We start from the raw sequence: 16,622 nt of genomic DNA on the forward strand, positions 1-16,622 counted from the left end.
GTGGGCTGTCTCTTAGTTTTTTTGACTGTTTCCTTGGCTGTGCAGAAGCTCTTTATCCTGATAAAGTCCCATAAGTTCATTTTATCTTTTATTTCTCTTGCCTTTGGAGATGTGTCGTGAAAAAGGTTGCTCTGGCCGATGTCATAGAAGTTGTTGCCTATGTTCTCCTCTAGAATTTTGATGGATTCCTGTCTCACATTGAGGTCTTTCATCCATTTGGAGTTTATTTTTGTGTATGGTGTGAGAGAGTGGTCAAGTTTCATTCTTTTGCATGTAGCTGTCCAATTTTCCCAGCACCATTTATTGAAGAGACTGTCTTTTTTCCACCGGAAGTTTTTTCCTGCTTTATCAAAGATTAGTTGCCCAAAGAGCCGAGGGTCCATTTCTGGGTTCTCTATTCTGTTCCATTGGTCTCTGTGTCTGTTTTTGTGCCAGTACCACGCTGTCTTTGTGATCACAGCATTGTAGTACAGCTCGACATCTTTTTCAACATTTCCTTGGCAATTTGGAGTCTTTTCTGGTTCCATATAAATTTTAGGATTGTTTGTTCCAGCGCTTTGAAAAATGCCATTGGTATTTTCATTGGGATGACGTTGAAAATATAGATGACTTTGAACATATGTGTACACCCATGACACTCTCACCATAATCAAGGAGGGAGTGAATGTCTTTGAGCCTAGAGTTTGTGGTCAGGTATAATCCTGAGTCTCTTGGCTGTCTGAGGGAAATGGGAGGTTTGGGGGCATAGCTTTAGATCTCTTAAGAGACTGTCTTCACTTTGCTCTCATCCTGCCACATATGTGATTGTGAAGATACAAAGATGTTTTTAAATTAGGGGACAAAATAAAGCTAGTCGTTCAAATAGGAATGGGGCTTGACAGTCATAGTTTGACTTAGTTTCTGTTTTCCTTAGAGTCATAGAATTTGAGAGGTGGAAGGGGATTTTTGGAGCTTATCTAATCAGACTTCTTTCTACCTGACCCAAACAGTGAGTTCCAGAGCCACTATCATGCTGTGATTGGTTTCATCCCTCACCTTCGAGGAAATATGCCGAAGAGGCCGTGCTTGAAAAAAGAACTTGTTTTTTTTAAAAGATTTATTTATTTATTTGTCAGAGAGAGAGAAAGCGCTAGCGCACAAGCAGGGGGAACAGCAGGCAGAGAGAGAAGCAGGCTCCTCGCCAAGCAAGGAGCCCGATGCAGGACTTGATCCCAGGACCTTGAGATCATGACCTGAGTTGAGAGCAGATGCTGAACCGACTGAGCCACCCAGGTGTCCCAAGAGAACTTATTTTTACTGCCTGGCAATCAGGACATATATTGTTTTAGGAACAGTATTATTAACGTTTGTTGCTTTCAAACACTAGGTGTTATCGTGGATTCATCCAGAAAGTCAGGCAACAATTACCCGTTGCAGCCAGCCACTTGTGGGTCCCAATGATAAACGCTGCAAAGAAGATGAAAAATACTTGCAAACGATAATGGATGCGAATGCACAGTCTCACAAACTTATCATCTTCGATGCCCGACAAAACAGTGTTGCTGATACCAACAAGGTACATTCTCAATAATGTTGCAGAAACGGTGGCTCCTTTGTTATGTGGTGGCCATATTTTGTTACACGGTGACTATATTTTGTTATGCAGTTCAATTAGACTGCAGAGTTTCTCCCCACCTGAAGGTGGGGTCTTTCTGAGCAGCCCCTAGCTCTTCCTCGCTGGTATATAACCTCTGAGGCTATGTGTAGTGTCTCTCTCATTGCTTCTCCACCATCCTGTCTGCTGAATTAATTAAGCAAAGACCCAGAAAGAGAATCATCACCTAAAGAATCAAGTAAGACTTTTAATGAAATGATTGTGAGGCCCTTGGAAGTCCCTTTAACCTGTGAACTCTGGTGATTACTTGATTAATTCATATCTGGTCTGAAGCTCTCTTAGAATGGAGTCACCTATGTGAAACCAGGCAAGTGTACAAAGTTGCCATAAATCACGTGCAGGGGTGTCATCTATAGACTGCTCCCATTCGAGCCCCACTAGCTGAAGGGACGGGATCCTTCATACCCAGCCACGGCTAAGAGGCCATGCCTCCAGCACCTGCTCTCCAAGTAGGAAAAGCTCTGAACTGCGTCGTTTCTATTGCCCATGAACACCTTTCTGACAGTGTGTTCCTGTAGGCGTGCATCTGGCAGTCAGAGGACTTGGCCCTCTCTGTGAGTCATTTCAGAGATCAGGAAGCTGGTGGCAGCCCTTCCCATATCATGCTTACTTGTAAAATGACGCTTGGGCCACAGACATGTAATGTGCACCTACTAGGGGCAGGTGCTGGGGGAAATAGCAAGATAGATACAGTGAGGTGCTCTGTTATAGGACGTGTCTGCTCGGCATGTGGGGGTAGCCAGGAGAGGGCCTGGCCAGCCTTGCTGCTGAAGTTGGATAAGGCCTCACGGAGGAGGTGCGTGACAGCGGGCTGTGGATGGTGAGCGGGAAGAGGCGGGCATGGGTGTCAGTGTGCCAGAGCACATCACTCACAAGAATGGCAAACGTTTAAGGGTGTGGTCACCAACCCCATGCCCAGCCCGTGTCCCCCTAGCAGTGCTCAGGAGCTGTTTCTCTTGGCAGCTTGTGCCTCTTCTTTCCATGGTTATTATTCCATTGTTGAGCACAGTCTCCAAAAAGCCGACCTCCTACCGCCCCTGTCTCACTCTTGAGAAAAGCCATTACCTTCCGCTTCAGAGAGCACACAAGCCACCAGACCCGCCGTTTCCCCTCAGTCCCTGGGTGCTTGCTGTGTGTCACGGCTTGCTAGGCACTGGGGGGGGACACACTGAGCAACAGTCACACGATCTGCCACGTGGCCACCCAGTGTGCCATGGAGGAACATAGAGCGTGCTCTGAGAGTGTGCAAGGAGCCCGGTTACTTGCTCCATGACCCTGGGCAGTGACCTCATCTCTCTAGACCACAATTGCCTCGTCTCTCAAGTGAGAGCGACAGTATGTCTGCTTCCTGGAGTGGATGTGAAGGAAGTATTAGGGCCTAGGATAGGGCCTGTCCTGGAGAAAGCATTTGGTTCACAGTAGTTGTCATCGCTCTTGAGCTCGGAGTGAACTGCTCTGTCTGCTTGACCGTCATGACATCTCACTCCCTGGGTCCCTCTCTCTGACCTGGCCAGCTCAGTCTCCTTCACTGGTTCCTCCCCCTCTCCCCAACATCCAAACGGTGGTGCTCCTTGAACTCCATCTGGGCTCCTCTTTTCTACTTTGCACCATCTATCCGGGCCATCTCCTCCGATGCAATGACTCCACAAACACTGTCTGCATGTTGAATTTGATACCTGAATTTCCATCTGATCCTGATCCCTCCTGAAGTCAAGGCGGAATTTCTGTCCCGTTGTCGGGTTGACATCTCTGTTCAGCTTTCTCCCGCATAACGACCTCTTGTGTATCCATCACGGCCTGAGAGGTGGGGCAGTGAGAACCCTGGGCTTCACAACCAGTTTCACCTGGGTTTTCCTCCGGGGTCTGCCCTTGCTGCTGTGTTGCACCCTGAGCAGGTTAGTGACCTCTCCATAAGCCTGAGGTGCCTCTTCTGTAAGATGGGAGGTAACAGCGTGCGACGTAGAGATGTACCAGGATGACACCCAAGAAAAATGCGCATCACGGCCGCAGCACGTGGTGCTCATAAGCTCACCACCCCCGTGGTCTGGCCTGGGGGGTGACTGGTGGTGCCAGTTACGGAGATGGGGAAGACTGGCAGAGGAACAGGGTGGGGAAGGGCATGGGCAGGATAGGAGTTTCCTGAGGCCTTGTACAAATTACCACAAACTATGTGGCTTTAAACAACATGAATTTATTCTCTCACAGTTCGGGAGGCCAGAAGTCTGAAATCTGCCTGGGCTATGCTCCCTCCACGGGCTTCAGGGGAGAATCCGTTCCTTGCCCCTTCCCACGCCTCCTGGCTGCTCTGCGCATGTAGCCACGGCGTGCGGATCTCCCCCTCTGCCTTCATGTGGCCTTCTCCTCTACATGTCTGTGTCTTCCCTCCTCTCTCTTCTGAAGATACTTGTGATGGCGTTTTAGGGCTCGCCCAAGATAATCCAGGATGGTCTCTTTATCTCAAGATCCTTGACTCGATGACCTCTGCAAAGACCCTTTTTCCAAAAAGGTCACATTCAAAATCACCAAGGACGTGATGTCGATCTCTTTGGGTGGAGGAGTGTTTTTCAGCCTCTCATGGGGGGTCATTCTCTACTAGTTCCCCATGCTCCTGCAGCTGGTAGGTCATTAACCCGTCAGTCTTTCTCCTTCTCTGAGTACTTCCTGTCACCACTGCGGTACCATCCCCGAGAAGTCAGAGGAGTGAGAGAAGCCGCGTTCACAGAAGCAGTCTTCTGAGCATCCTTCAGAGCAAGGGCGGTTTTTCGTGTGTGATTGTTGTGTGGAAGAGACAGAAGCAGGACACCCAACCGCATGTCTAGAATGATTTTATCTGTAGTGCTGTTGTGTCCAAGTCCCTGTTAGCTCTTCTATGCATAATATCTCATCTGCAAGTGGAGATCCTTTACTTCTTCCTTTTCCAATCTGGATGCCTTTTATTTCTTCTTCTTCTTGCCTAATTTCCTGGCAAGAACCTCTAGTACAATGTTGAATAGAAGCAATGAAAGCAGTCATCCTTGTCTTGTTCCTAATCTTAGGGGGAAAGCTTTCAGTTTTTCACCATTGGGTATATTAGCTGTGGGTTTTTCATACATGCCCTTGTCAGGCTAAGGAAATTCCTTTCTATTGTTAGTTTTTTGAGTGGTTTTATCATGAAAGGGTATTAGATGTCCAAAGGCCTTTTCTGTATCAGTTGAGATGATCATGTGTTTCTTTTTTCCTTCATTCTGTTAATGTGGTGTAGTCCACGGACTGATTTTTGTATATTGACCACTGTAGTGGGTTGAATAGTGTCTCCCAGAAATTCATGTTTATCTGGAACCTCAGAATATGATCTTATTCAGAAATAGGGTCTTTGCAGATGTATTAGTGAAGAGGAGGTCATACTGGAGTAGGGTGGGCCCTTAATCCGGTGACTGGTGTCCTTAGAAGAAGGCCATGTAGAGACATAGCCCGAGGGAAGATGGCACATGGCAGCGGGCCAGATGGGGTGCCGAGCATCACTGATGCTTGCCAGCTGCCACCGGAAGCCAGGAGCGGGGCACATGGCAGATCCTTCCTCTGAGCCCCCAGAAGGAGCCAAGCCTGCCAGACACATTGGTCTTGGACTCGTAGCCACCAGAACTGTGAGGGAATAAGTCTATTGTTTTAAGCCCCCTAGCTCGTGGTACTTTGTTACTGCAGCCCTAGGAAACTCCTGCAACCCCCTTACATTCCTGGAATAAATCCCACTTGGTCCTGGTCTATAATCTCCTTAATATAGTGCTAGATTTAGTTTGCTAGTAATTGTAGAGGCTCCCTTCAATCCCGTCTCCACATCATGGCCAGAGTGACCTTCTAAGCGTCTAGCTCTGTGCACACCGTCAGTGCCTTGAGGCAGTGACATCTAGTTCCTGAACAGGGCCTCTGCAGCCCTCCACCCCCAGACCCTTCCTTCCTGTCTCCACAGCTCCCAGGTCTACGTCCCAGCATGGGATGCTTCTTTCTGTTCCTGTAGCACGTCCCAGTGCCATCTCTGAGCCTTTGCCCCCAGAGCTCAGCACTCCCCCATCCTTGAGATGACGTGTCTGTGTCACTTCCTCAGGGGCGTCTTTCCAGATGAGTGGAGGTCTCCCTGTGCAGTGGTGCCCTGCACACAGTTGCGGTTCCTCATTCACAGCACGTCTAGCCACCGGGCCCTCCGCGCCAAGTAGCAGGGACTACGGTGAGGGTCCCCGGAACCTAGCTATGACATAATAGCTGCTCCGTGACTGGAATGAGGGGCTGGCTGGTGGGTCGGGTTCCTCTCTCCAGGGATGGTTGCCATGTAGGGGACCTGATGGCAAGTGGCATTGAATGTGAACTCAAAAGTCCAGACTCCATTATGGAGCCAGTGTTGACGGCACCAAAGGGTTTTCAGTCGGATTGTTTCTTGAGAAAGTGAACATGGAGGGAAGGAATTTAGTTTTAATGGTTGCATTTGAGGAGCCTGAGTGGGGCAGATAAGGCTCCGGAGCTCAGAGAAAGGTCAGGTTGGAGATTGAGATTGGGGCCCGGTGGTATGCTGGGTGGTGGTTGCAGGCTGGGGGTGGGCAGGGGCAAGGCCACCAAAGGAGTCCAAGTCACATAAGCCATCTGTGGGAGGCAGGAGAGGAACCCGCGGAAGGAAGGGGTGTTTCGAGTGGTGGGAGCAGACCCCGAAGAGGGAGGGAGGGGTCCTCGATGTCAGGAGAAGAGGAGCGCCCAGCAGCGAACTGGGTGTAAGAGGTGTCTTAGCTCAGGCTGCTCCAACAAAATATCAGAGGCCATGGCCTGTGAACAACAGACATTTGTTTCTCACAGCTCTGGATGCTGGGAAGTCCAAGGTCAGGGTAACAGCAGATCCTGTGTCCGGTGATAGCCCACTGCCTGGCTTGTAGATAGCCAGCTTCTTACCGTGTCTTCGCACTGCCGAGCATAGACAGGGCCTGCTGTCTTCTGTCTCTTCTTAAAATGGCACTAATGCCATCATGGGGCCTCCACCCTCCTGACCTAATCCCCTCCCAAAGGCCGCATCTTCTGACATCATCTTTTTGAAGATTAGGGCTTCAACACGTGAATTTTTGGGCACGAAAATACGCAGTCCACTACAGGAGAGGGGTGTGGACTTTGGGGTCTGAGGCCGTGGGGATCCTGTCCTGCCACTTTGTACCTCTGGCCCTTGGGAGTTGCCCGCCCACTAGGAGGCTTCCATTCTCTCACCTGAGAACCCCCCCCCTGCTGCCGAGGACTGGCAGCCTCATGGGCGGATGGCCTGGCAGGCCTTCACCAAGTGCAGAGCTGCTGGTGTGAAATCAGGGAAACCTGAATCCATCCTTCAGCTGGCTGTTCCCTGGTGGTGTTTGGGTTTCTTTTTCCCATGAGGGTTGGGGATGGCCCTGCTGCCACTGCTGTCAGCTTATTCTTGGGGCCTTGGGGGCTAGTGGGTAATAATGTCCCCACAACTCTGGCTTCTCTCCAGAGCCCTGCTTTGCCCCCATACAGAGAGGTCTGGCCAGCCAAGTCCTGTCTTCCAGAACGCTCTGGATCCCCCCCACCCGTTCCTTCTGGGGTACAGGTGGGGCCTCTTCTCACCCTCCTTCCCCTTCTGGCTCAAGATCTCCAGGTGCCTGTTCTCTGCATCTGCTTTCTTCCATAACCTCATTTCCTGATTGTCATTTGTCTTGTTTGAATCTTTAGTGATCAGTTTCTGGGCATCAAATTGCCTTTAAGCACCTTCTCCTGGTGCTTCTCCTTAGCACGTGCTCCCTCCGTGCTGAAGTCCTGGATGAGCTCGAGCCCAGCGCACCACCTCATAGAGCAGCTTCCCCGGGCCTCTGGGCTCCAGCAGGCTGGGGCTGGGCCCCGTCCCTCCACCCGGTGCAGGGCTACACACGTGGGACATGCTCGGTGAGGTGATCCTGCCCTAGTGCTTGAGGGTCTTGGCGGGGGGGAGGCGCTAAGCCTTTGTGGGTTAGCATTGATTAAGATAACTGATTTTACTTAATTTAATTAGCATTTAATCTGCACAGCGGCCCCTTGAAAGTCTTACCGGTGGGCAGGTTGGCGTGCAGAGAGAAGGCGAGGGCCCCGTAACTATTTGGGTGACAGAACTAGGATTACAAATCCATTTTCCCTGCCACCAAAGCCTGTGCCCTTCACCCCTCCGCTATGCTGTTACTACCTTCATGGGCAGTGTCGGCATTGGATGCTTCGGTGTTTTTATGAAAATGTAACCCTGCCGTGGAGGCAGGGCTGTGCTCTGGAGTGCTTTGTAGTGGGCGTTGCAAAATGTTTCACTGAAGTTAAAGCATCTCCTAGAATTCTGTGGAATAACCTGAGGTATAGCTGGTATCCAAATACACGAAATTCTTCTGTTTTCCTGTCACATTTGCCACTTGCAAACATGCTCTCCTGCTTAGCCCCTGCTCCTACGTCCACGTGACCGGGTTTTTAGCGGCATGCAGCTCAGTCTTCCCCGGAACTACTTCCCTTCTGAGTTCTTAGATGTAGCCTGTGTTCTTGGCCTCTCGTGCCAGGTTGCTCCACGGTCTGTCATCTGTGCATGGGGGCCCAGGCCCAGTGCCCCTCCCACCCCGGCTCCCTCTTGGCCCTGCGCATATTCCTGTGTTCCTGCCTGGCCTAGCCTCCCTAGACTGTCCTGCCTAATGTCCTCCAGCCAACACCTTGGCTCAGTAGCCGTTTGGCACCCCCACCTGGCCCAGTTCCGTTCTCCTGCCTCTTTTTCTCCTGCCAGTGCCCCAGGCTGCTGAATGTTTCATGAGAACATGGAATTCTCCAGCCTCAGCTGAGCCCTCAGTGATGCTTGGAAGGCCCTCCTCCCTACCCCAGTCTCCCCAGAGGCCACCTCAGCCCCTTTTTGACTTTTTTCTAATGTGTGACCCTGCCTTACCCCCTTCATCCTCAGCAGTCAACCTTGCCTTTCTGCACAGAGGACAGAGCAGCCTTCCTGCCACCATACCTGGAAGCCTCCTGTTACGGTGGCCGAGTGGCCTCTCTCTGTCCTCTTCCAACTCTGCCGTGAAGTCTTTCCCACCTACACGAATAAGCTCCCCCTCCAGCCACTGTCATTGTCCCCTTCCAGCTGGCACTGTTGTTCTCCTGCCCTTTACAGATGGGCTTCCGGGAGCAGTTCTCACCCTGCCGCGCCGTGGTACGCTCCACCACTCACTCCCATCCCCGTCTCTGTCCAGACCGTTCGTGGTATGGTCACCACGTACTTTCTTGTCACAAAATCCAATGTGTATTTTTCAGTTCTTCTTTTCCTTGACTTCTCAAGCTTTTGGTAGTTCAGCACTTTTTCCTTTTCAAAATATTCTTTTCCTTTTTTTCTTTTTCCTCTAGTCTCTGGCAGTGGCTCTTAGTCTCTTTTGCTTTATGTGCCTTAAACGTTGTTGGCCTTTCTCAGGCTTCCAGCCTTTGCTTCTCTCCTGGCTTACCTGCTGACCTTGAGCACGGTCTGCCGGACCTCTGCCCTCCGATACCCTCCATATGCCGGTGACGTAATATTGGTAGCCACAGCTCAGAACTGGCTTCCAAGCTCCAGACCCGCTGTCTGCAGACCTTTCCGATTACATTTCTCATGACACTGAAAGCCGAATACTTCTGTAATGTCTCTATCTCAAGAAAGGATACCACCAACTCTTGGGGTGCCCGGCCTGGAATCCTGTGTCACTGTCTCCTCATGTGCTACCTACTTCCATCGCCCCAGTCAGCCACCATGTCTTGCCCGTTAAATATCTCCAGTCTGCTGCGTCTCTCTGCCCTGCTGCCTTCCACCACGATTCCCTCAGCCAGATGAGTGCCCATCTCTGAGCTGGTCTCCCTGCGGGAGGTCCCACCCTCCTCCAGGCCCTTCTACCCAGCGCAGCCAGTGGTGATGCCACAGCGCAAGTCTCACGGCCCCCTCCCCACACTCGTCTGCAGTCTGGCCCCCCTCCCTGTGCCTGCGCCGTCCAGACCCAGGCCACCCTCTGGCCGCCTCTCCCACTGCTCTCACCACCGCTGTGGCGTGCTCTTGGCTGAACTTGCCTGCCTCTGAGGGAGCCACGTCTTCGCCCATTTCTGGGCATCTGCACACCACGGCCCCTCTGCCCTGTGTTCTTGACCTTCCTCCCCAAGGCAAAGCTTCCCTGACTTGTGTTCTCTTCTCAGTGCGGACGTCTCTTCTGTGCCCCGGCAGCCTCCCGGACCTGGCCACGTGCCCCCAGCACAACCCATGCTCTCCTGCAGCAAAGGACTTGCCCCCGCCCCCCGCTGCACACGTCCCTCTCCTCACCCACCTACCCCATCAGATTGTGAATGCCTTGAGGACCAAGGTCTCCACTTGTCACCCCAGTATTTAGTTCGGGGCTGAGCATTAACATCCACATGCTAAGTGGTTGGAGGCGAAATGAAGGGTGTGATCTTGGGGTTCACAGATGCATTTATTATGTCTTTGGAGATAAAATCCATATAACATTAATCTGGCTATTTTAACTGTCCTAAAGTTTACAACTCAATGATTGTAAACTTCTGGTATATTCACAGTGTTGTGCAACAATCCCCTCTAACTCCAGAATGCTTTCATAGCAGCTGCTGCCCATTCTCCCCCCATCCCCCCCAGCTCCTATCAACCACTAATTTACTTTCTGTCTGTATAGATTTCCTTGTTCCAGACCTTTCGTATAAATGGAATCATACAACATGTAGTCTCTGGGGCCTTTCACTCAGTGTGATGTTTTTAAGGTTCATTCACGTTGCAGCGTGTACCAACACTCCCTTCCTTTGTCAGACTGCATGATGTTGATCCAGTCATCTACTGATGGGCAAGTGGGTTGCTTCCACTTTTTGGCTACGGTGAATAGTGCTGCCGTGATTGTTCATGGACGAGTTTTTGTTCAAGTACCTGTCTTCCATTTAGTGGGTGTGGAATGGCTGGTCACGTGGTAGTTCTGGGTTAAATCTTAGGAGCCCCCAAACTGTTACCCATAGAGACTGCACAGTTTGAATTCCCACCAGCAGCATACCCGGGTTTCAGTTTGTCTACATTCTCATCGTGACTGGGTTCTGAATGTTGACCTTCACAAAATATAAGCTAATTATAGACCAGATTTTGTTATGAGATTACCAAAGGGTGAGCCATATCCCCCATTTTTGTTTCATTTGCTTTTTATTTTACTTAAATTGCTTAAACCTCCTTTTTGGGATTTACAAATAGTTTTATTATACAGAAATTTTTGCAGTAGTACAACTTTTTCTGTTCAGACAGATGGCACTAACAGAACCTTTAAAAGTCTAACTCGCCTTGAGTAAGATCCAGTTGTTAATGGTTTAAAAACTGATGATGGGTGCAGGACAATTGTTACGGGTTGAATTGCATCTCCATAAAAAAATATGCCAACGATCTAACTCCCAGTATCTGTGAACGTGGACTCATTTTGAAAGGAGGTCTTTATAAATGGAATCAAGTTCACATGAGGTCCTGTTGAATTAGGGTGGGCTGTAATCCAGTCTGACTGGGTTCCTTAGAAGAGAAGAGACAGACACGAGGCAAAAGCCGTGTGATGATGAGGCAGAGATTTAAGTGACGTGTCTGTAAACCAGGACCACCTGGGGCTACCAGAAGCTGGAAGAAGCAAAGAAGAATCCCCCCCAAGGGGCTTCTAAGGGAGCACGAGCCTGCCGGTCCCTTGATTTTGGCTCCAGAACTGTGAGAGGGTGTTTCTGTTGTTTGAGCCGCTCAGCTGGTGCTGCTTTGCGCCGGCGGCCAGGGGCGGGTGCTATGGGGTTAGGAGGTTGATTACGCACAGACGGGCCTGTTGCTTCCTTCGTGGCCTCTTTCTGATAACACTAGAAACAATCGAAGTGTGAACTCAGATGCAGTATGGCTTTTGTTTCTCACAGGCCAAGGGTGGAGGGTACGAAAGTGAAAGTGCTTACCCCAACGCGGAGCTCGTGTTCTTAGAGATCCACAACATCCACGTGATGCGAGAGTCCCTGCGCAAATTGAAAGAGATTGTGTACCCTTCGATTGATGAGGCGCGGTGGCTCTCCAACGTGGATGGGACGCACTGGCTGGAGTATATAAGGGTAAAGAGGGCTGCTTCTCGACATGCTTTCTGCTTAAGATTTCTCTGTGTACCTGCCATAAATCTGTGTATCCGCATGGTTTCCCAACACTGTGAAGAAGCACATCTTTGCAGTGTTCTAGGCTCTCACAGTTTCCACAGGCAGCATTCAGACTGTGGTCTTGTTGACGGATACTGCTTGCCTCAGATCAGGTTTGGAACGTACTTTGTGGCTGTGTAGTAAACGACTGTATTTACTGTCATCGTTTTTCTTGTGTAAGGTGTTGCCCACCCCCAGCGCTAATGTTTCCAAGTGATCCTCACTTGATTGCATTGTTAGTTTCATTGACCTGAACTTTAACATTCTCCATAGAACTATTTTTGCTGTCCTGGAAATTAAATGTAGCCTGCTCTAATGTGCCTTTTTTTCTGAAGATGCTTCTTGCTGGGGCAGTGAGGATTGCTGATAAGATAGAATCTGGGAAGACTTCGGTCGTGGTGCACTGCAGTGATGGTTGGGACCGAACAGCCCAGCTGACGTCTCTGGCTATGCTGATGTTGGACAGTTACTACCGCACCATTAAAGGGTTCGAGGCTCTCATAGAAAAGGAGTGGATAAGCTTTGGACATAGGTTTGCACTGGTAAGCTGAGACTGTGAGCTACATTCTTGACTGCTTTGTTCTATCCTATGCCTGTGTGTATCTCTCTCTCTCTCTCTCTCTCACACACACACACACATACACACATACACACGGGCTTTCTGCTCTGTATCAGACCTGAGTCACCATAATAGAATACCATGGACCTCAGCATGGTATGTTTTTGGTAGGGCACTCTGTTTTTTAAAAAAATTTTTTAGTGTAGGTATGTCATTTTTTTAATAAATGAGGTAAAATTCATATAACAGAATTAGCCATTTTAAGGCATGCAGTTCAGTGACATTTAGTAGATTCACAATGTTGTGCAAGCACCAGTTCTTTCTAGTTCCAGAACATTTCTTCACTCCCAAAATGAAACTGTGAACCCATTAAGTAGTCCCTCCTCATCTCCCCCTCCTCCAGCCCCTGACAATCATTAACCTGCTTTCTGTCTTTCTCAGTGTGCCTGTTCTAGGTGCCTCCTGCAAGTGGAATCATATATTTGTCTTTCTGTCACTGGCTTATTTCACTAAACGCACTGTTTTTAAGGTTTATCCATATCATAGCATACATAAAAACTTAATTCCTTTTTATACCTGAGCAGTATTCCCTTTGTTTATCCATTTCTGTTCATGGACACTTGGATTATTCCGACCCGTTGGTTCTTATGAATAATGCTGCTATGAACATTGGCATATAAGTTTTTGCCATGCAAAGTACCACAAACTGAGTAGCTTAGACAATAGAAGTGTATTGTCTCCCAGTTCTGGAGGCTGGAGGTCCAAGATCCAGGTGCTGGTAGGGTTGGTCTCTCCTGAACCCTGTCTTCTCAGCTTGTGCGTGGCCGCCTTTCCACCATGTGCTCACGTGGCCCCTCCTCTGTGTGCGCCTCGCTGGTGCCTCTCTCTGTGTCCGAATTCCCTCTCCTTAAAAGAACACCAGTCAGACTGGATTAAGGCCCAGCTTCCCATCCTCCTTTTAATCACCTCTTTATAGACCCTGTCTCCAAAGACAGTCTCATTCTGAGGCCCTGGGGGTTAGGGCTCCAGCGTAGGGACTGGGGCAGGACACTGCTGCTTTCACACCTAGGACATACCTAGGAGTGGGAGCACTGGGTCATCTGGTAGCTATTCTTGAGCTGTCATTTGTGTTTTAGTCTAAATGGCTGTTTGTTTCTGGTCTTTCCTGGTTATAGAGACATTGGGGATTCGTCTTAACTGTGCATGGCACTGGAATACACCTGAAGCCTCATTCAGACCCACTCATAAAAGCGGGGATGGGCAGTGGGGGGGGTGCTTCGGTTTCTCCTGCCATGGGGTTACCAAGTACATTGGCTGTGAGGAGAAGGAAAGACAGTTCCACAGCCAGTGAGCCACATGCCCTTTGGGGGCCGTTGTCGGAGCCTCACCTGCACTGTGCCCCTTCCCTCTCTGTGCCTCGGTCCCCTTCTCTGAGGGGGCGTGTTGTGCAGCAGAGTTAAGTGTGTGTATGTCAGATGCTTAGGACCGGGCCCTGAGCAAAGGCTAGGCTCAGTGGGGAGAGGGGGAGAGAGTGAAGTTTTCCCCAGTGTTTGTATCTGGTCACCTCTGAAGGCTCCCAGGCCATACCCTTCCACATCTTCTCCCCACACTGTGTGTCCTGGGACAGAGGAAGTGGGCAGGGGCCCTTAACTAGATGTGCGGTGCTAAAGGTTATCTACTGAGATGCCAGCGGTGGCCATGCACAGCACGCATCGGGGTGTGCGCACACACTCCGCTCCCATCCCTACGTGCTGATGCTGGGGTTCGTTATGGTAATAAGATCGTAGGATTCATAATGGCTGCAGTTTACTGAGCACCACTGTGTATCCATATCCAGCACTGTTACGTGTATCATCTGGTTTAATCCTAGAATGACCCCAAAGCAGCTGCTGTAAGTGGCACATGGGGGAAACTGAGACTTCAGGAGTGTGAGTTATCTGACCAAAGTCACCCAGCTATTGAGGGTGGAGCCAGCATCCAAGCCGCAGTTTCAAGCCTGTAGCCGCTTCCTCCCTATATTTACCATCCCTTGAGTTTCTGTCAATGAGCCGTCTAAGCTCCTCCCTGAGGCCAACTCCTGTCCTTGCCCCGCTGTTCCACCATCCTGCATCTGGCCTGCCTCCATCTCCCCTCTCGCCTAGATGGGTCCATCTGGCATAGAAACATGCCATTATTTATCCCACCCTGGAAACCAACCCTCTTTTTTTAAATATTTTTTTTAAAGATTTTATTTATTTATTCGACAGAGATAGAGACAGCCAGTGAGAGAGGGAACACAAGCAGGGGGAGTGGGAGAGGAAGAAGCAGGCTCATAGTGGAGGAGCCTGATGTGGGGCTCGATCCCATAACGCCGGGATCACGCCGTGAGCCGAAGGCAGACGCTTAACCGCTGTGCCACCCAGGCGCCCCTGGAAACCAACCCTCTTGACCCTACTTTCCCTCCAGCTGTCCCTGCAGAGATCTGTCCACTTTATGGTAAAACTGTCCTGTACTCACTTCAGCCAGGCTTCCTCCTCCCAACACCCACCCTACCCCAAAACTGCGCATCACAGCCACCAATCACTGCCACTTTGCCAATCCCTTCTCTTATTTGGTCTGAGCGCTTGATGCTGTTGGTTCTTCCCTATTTCTGGAAACCGTTTCTCCCCTTGGCTTCTAGGTCTCCACAGCCTTTTGAATTTCCTCCTATCTTCTGGTCCTCCCTCTCCCCTCAACCTCTTGGTGTTGGGGTGCCCCAGGGCTCAGTCCTCAGATGGCTCCTCTTCTCTCTCTATGCTTAATACCTTAGTGATCTCGACTGGTCCATGTCTTTAAATACACGTGTTTCAAATCTGTTGTCTCCTACTCGCTGCCACTGATGCCCCCTTCATTCTGGCCTGCCCATCTCCCTTGGGGCTATGATGGCAGCCTCCTAACTAGTTTCTCTGTCACCTATCCCCCTCCAATCCATTGTCCTCGCTGCAACCAGGTGGAGCAGTCCAAGAAGCAGATCAGCGGCCATTCCCAGCACAAATTCCTCCAAGCCTTCCCGTGGCCTATGCGGTTGTGGGCAAACTCCTCAACTCAACATTTTAGGCCCTTGGTGATCTGGCATAGTCCACCTTTCCAGCCTTGTCTCACCTCCCTGCCGTTGCCTCATGCCCAGCTACTTATGGTGTTCTTGGTATCCCACCAGGTTCCCACTGCTTCTGCTGCAGTGTATCCCTGGCCAGCCAGGAAGCAGGCACTTCCCTCTGTCCTTCAAGGTTTTTCTCAAATGAGACTTCCTCCATGACTGTGACTCATGTGACTTGCCTTCCCTGTTCCCTGCTCTGCCCCATCCTAGGTTGACCATTTGTTCTTTTGTGGCCCCACCGTACCCATTGAGACTCGGAACGCCTGGGCACATTTTAGTGCCCTTGTTATTTACAGGTCTTTCTCCCACGACTAGACCGCAAGTGAATCATTTGTTTAGCACAGGTACTGTGTCTCATTTGTCTTGGTACCTCAGGGGTGTAGCCAAGAGCGTGGCCTCTATGGGACACCATGACACGTCCTGAAATTCCAGGGGCCGGGCAAGATGCCTTGCGTACACCAGAGGAATTCAGTGAACGGCTGTTAAAAGAATGAATCTTAAATTGTGAGCAGCCCTACACAACCGTTCCCAAGGTGCCTTAAACACCGAAGAGCAGGTTCTGCAACTTATCTTGCGAAGGGGAAGTGCAGGGATAAGGCAGCTTATGCAGCTGCTGGGGAAAGCAGTATGGCAGTTCCTCAAACAACTAAAAATAGAACTACCCTGTGATCCAACAATTCTGCGTTGGGGATACACCCAAAAGAAGTGAAAACAGAGACTCGGATATTTGCACACCCACGTTTATAAGCAGTGTGATTCACGGTAGTCCAAAGGTAGAAGTCACCCCGTGTCCATAGAATGTGGTCTGTCCGTACAATGGAAGTAGTCAGCTTTAAAAAGGAAGGAATTTCTGACACATTCGACAGCCTAGATGAATCTGGAGGACATTCTGCTGAGTGAAAGAAGCCAGTAACAAAAGGACAGATACTGTAGGAGTCCCCTTGTAAGAGGATGGAAAGCACATTGGTGGGTGTGGGGGGAGGGGGAGTTAATGGGGAAGCGTTTCAGATTGGAAAGATGGACGGTGGGGATGGCTACACAGCACTGTGAATGTACTTACCTGCCCTGAGCCGGATGCTTAAAATGGTTAAGGTGGCCCTTGTGATGTTCTGCATGCTTCACCACAACAG

The 16,622-nt window shown here is 50.1% G+C and overlaps 1 protein-coding gene across 4 annotated transcripts in view; it reads left to right on the forward strand.

The window, feature by feature from the left end:
- Positions 1 to 16,622, forward strand: part of MTMR1 (myotubularin related protein 1) — a 65,366-nt gene that overhangs the window by 32,275 nt on the left and 16,469 nt on the right. For all 4 annotated transcript variants that reach the window (XM_019805245.2, XM_034649871.1, XM_019805244.2 and 1 more), the window contains 3 exons: positions 1,367 to 1,555; positions 11,555 to 11,740; positions 12,154 to 12,360. In XM_019805245.2, the coding sequence (XP_019660804.1) occupies positions 1,367 to 1,555; positions 11,555 to 11,740; positions 12,154 to 12,360 (582 nt within the window). The remainder of the gene's footprint in view (positions 1 to 1,366; positions 1,556 to 11,554; positions 11,741 to 12,153; positions 12,361 to 16,622) is intronic.

This window comes from Ailuropoda melanoleuca, chromosome X (genome assembly GCF_002007445.2).
Source record: "Ailuropoda melanoleuca isolate Jingjing chromosome X, ASM200744v2, whole genome shotgun sequence".
NCBI lineage: Eukaryota > Metazoa > Chordata > Mammalia > Carnivora > Ursidae > Ailuropoda > Ailuropoda melanoleuca.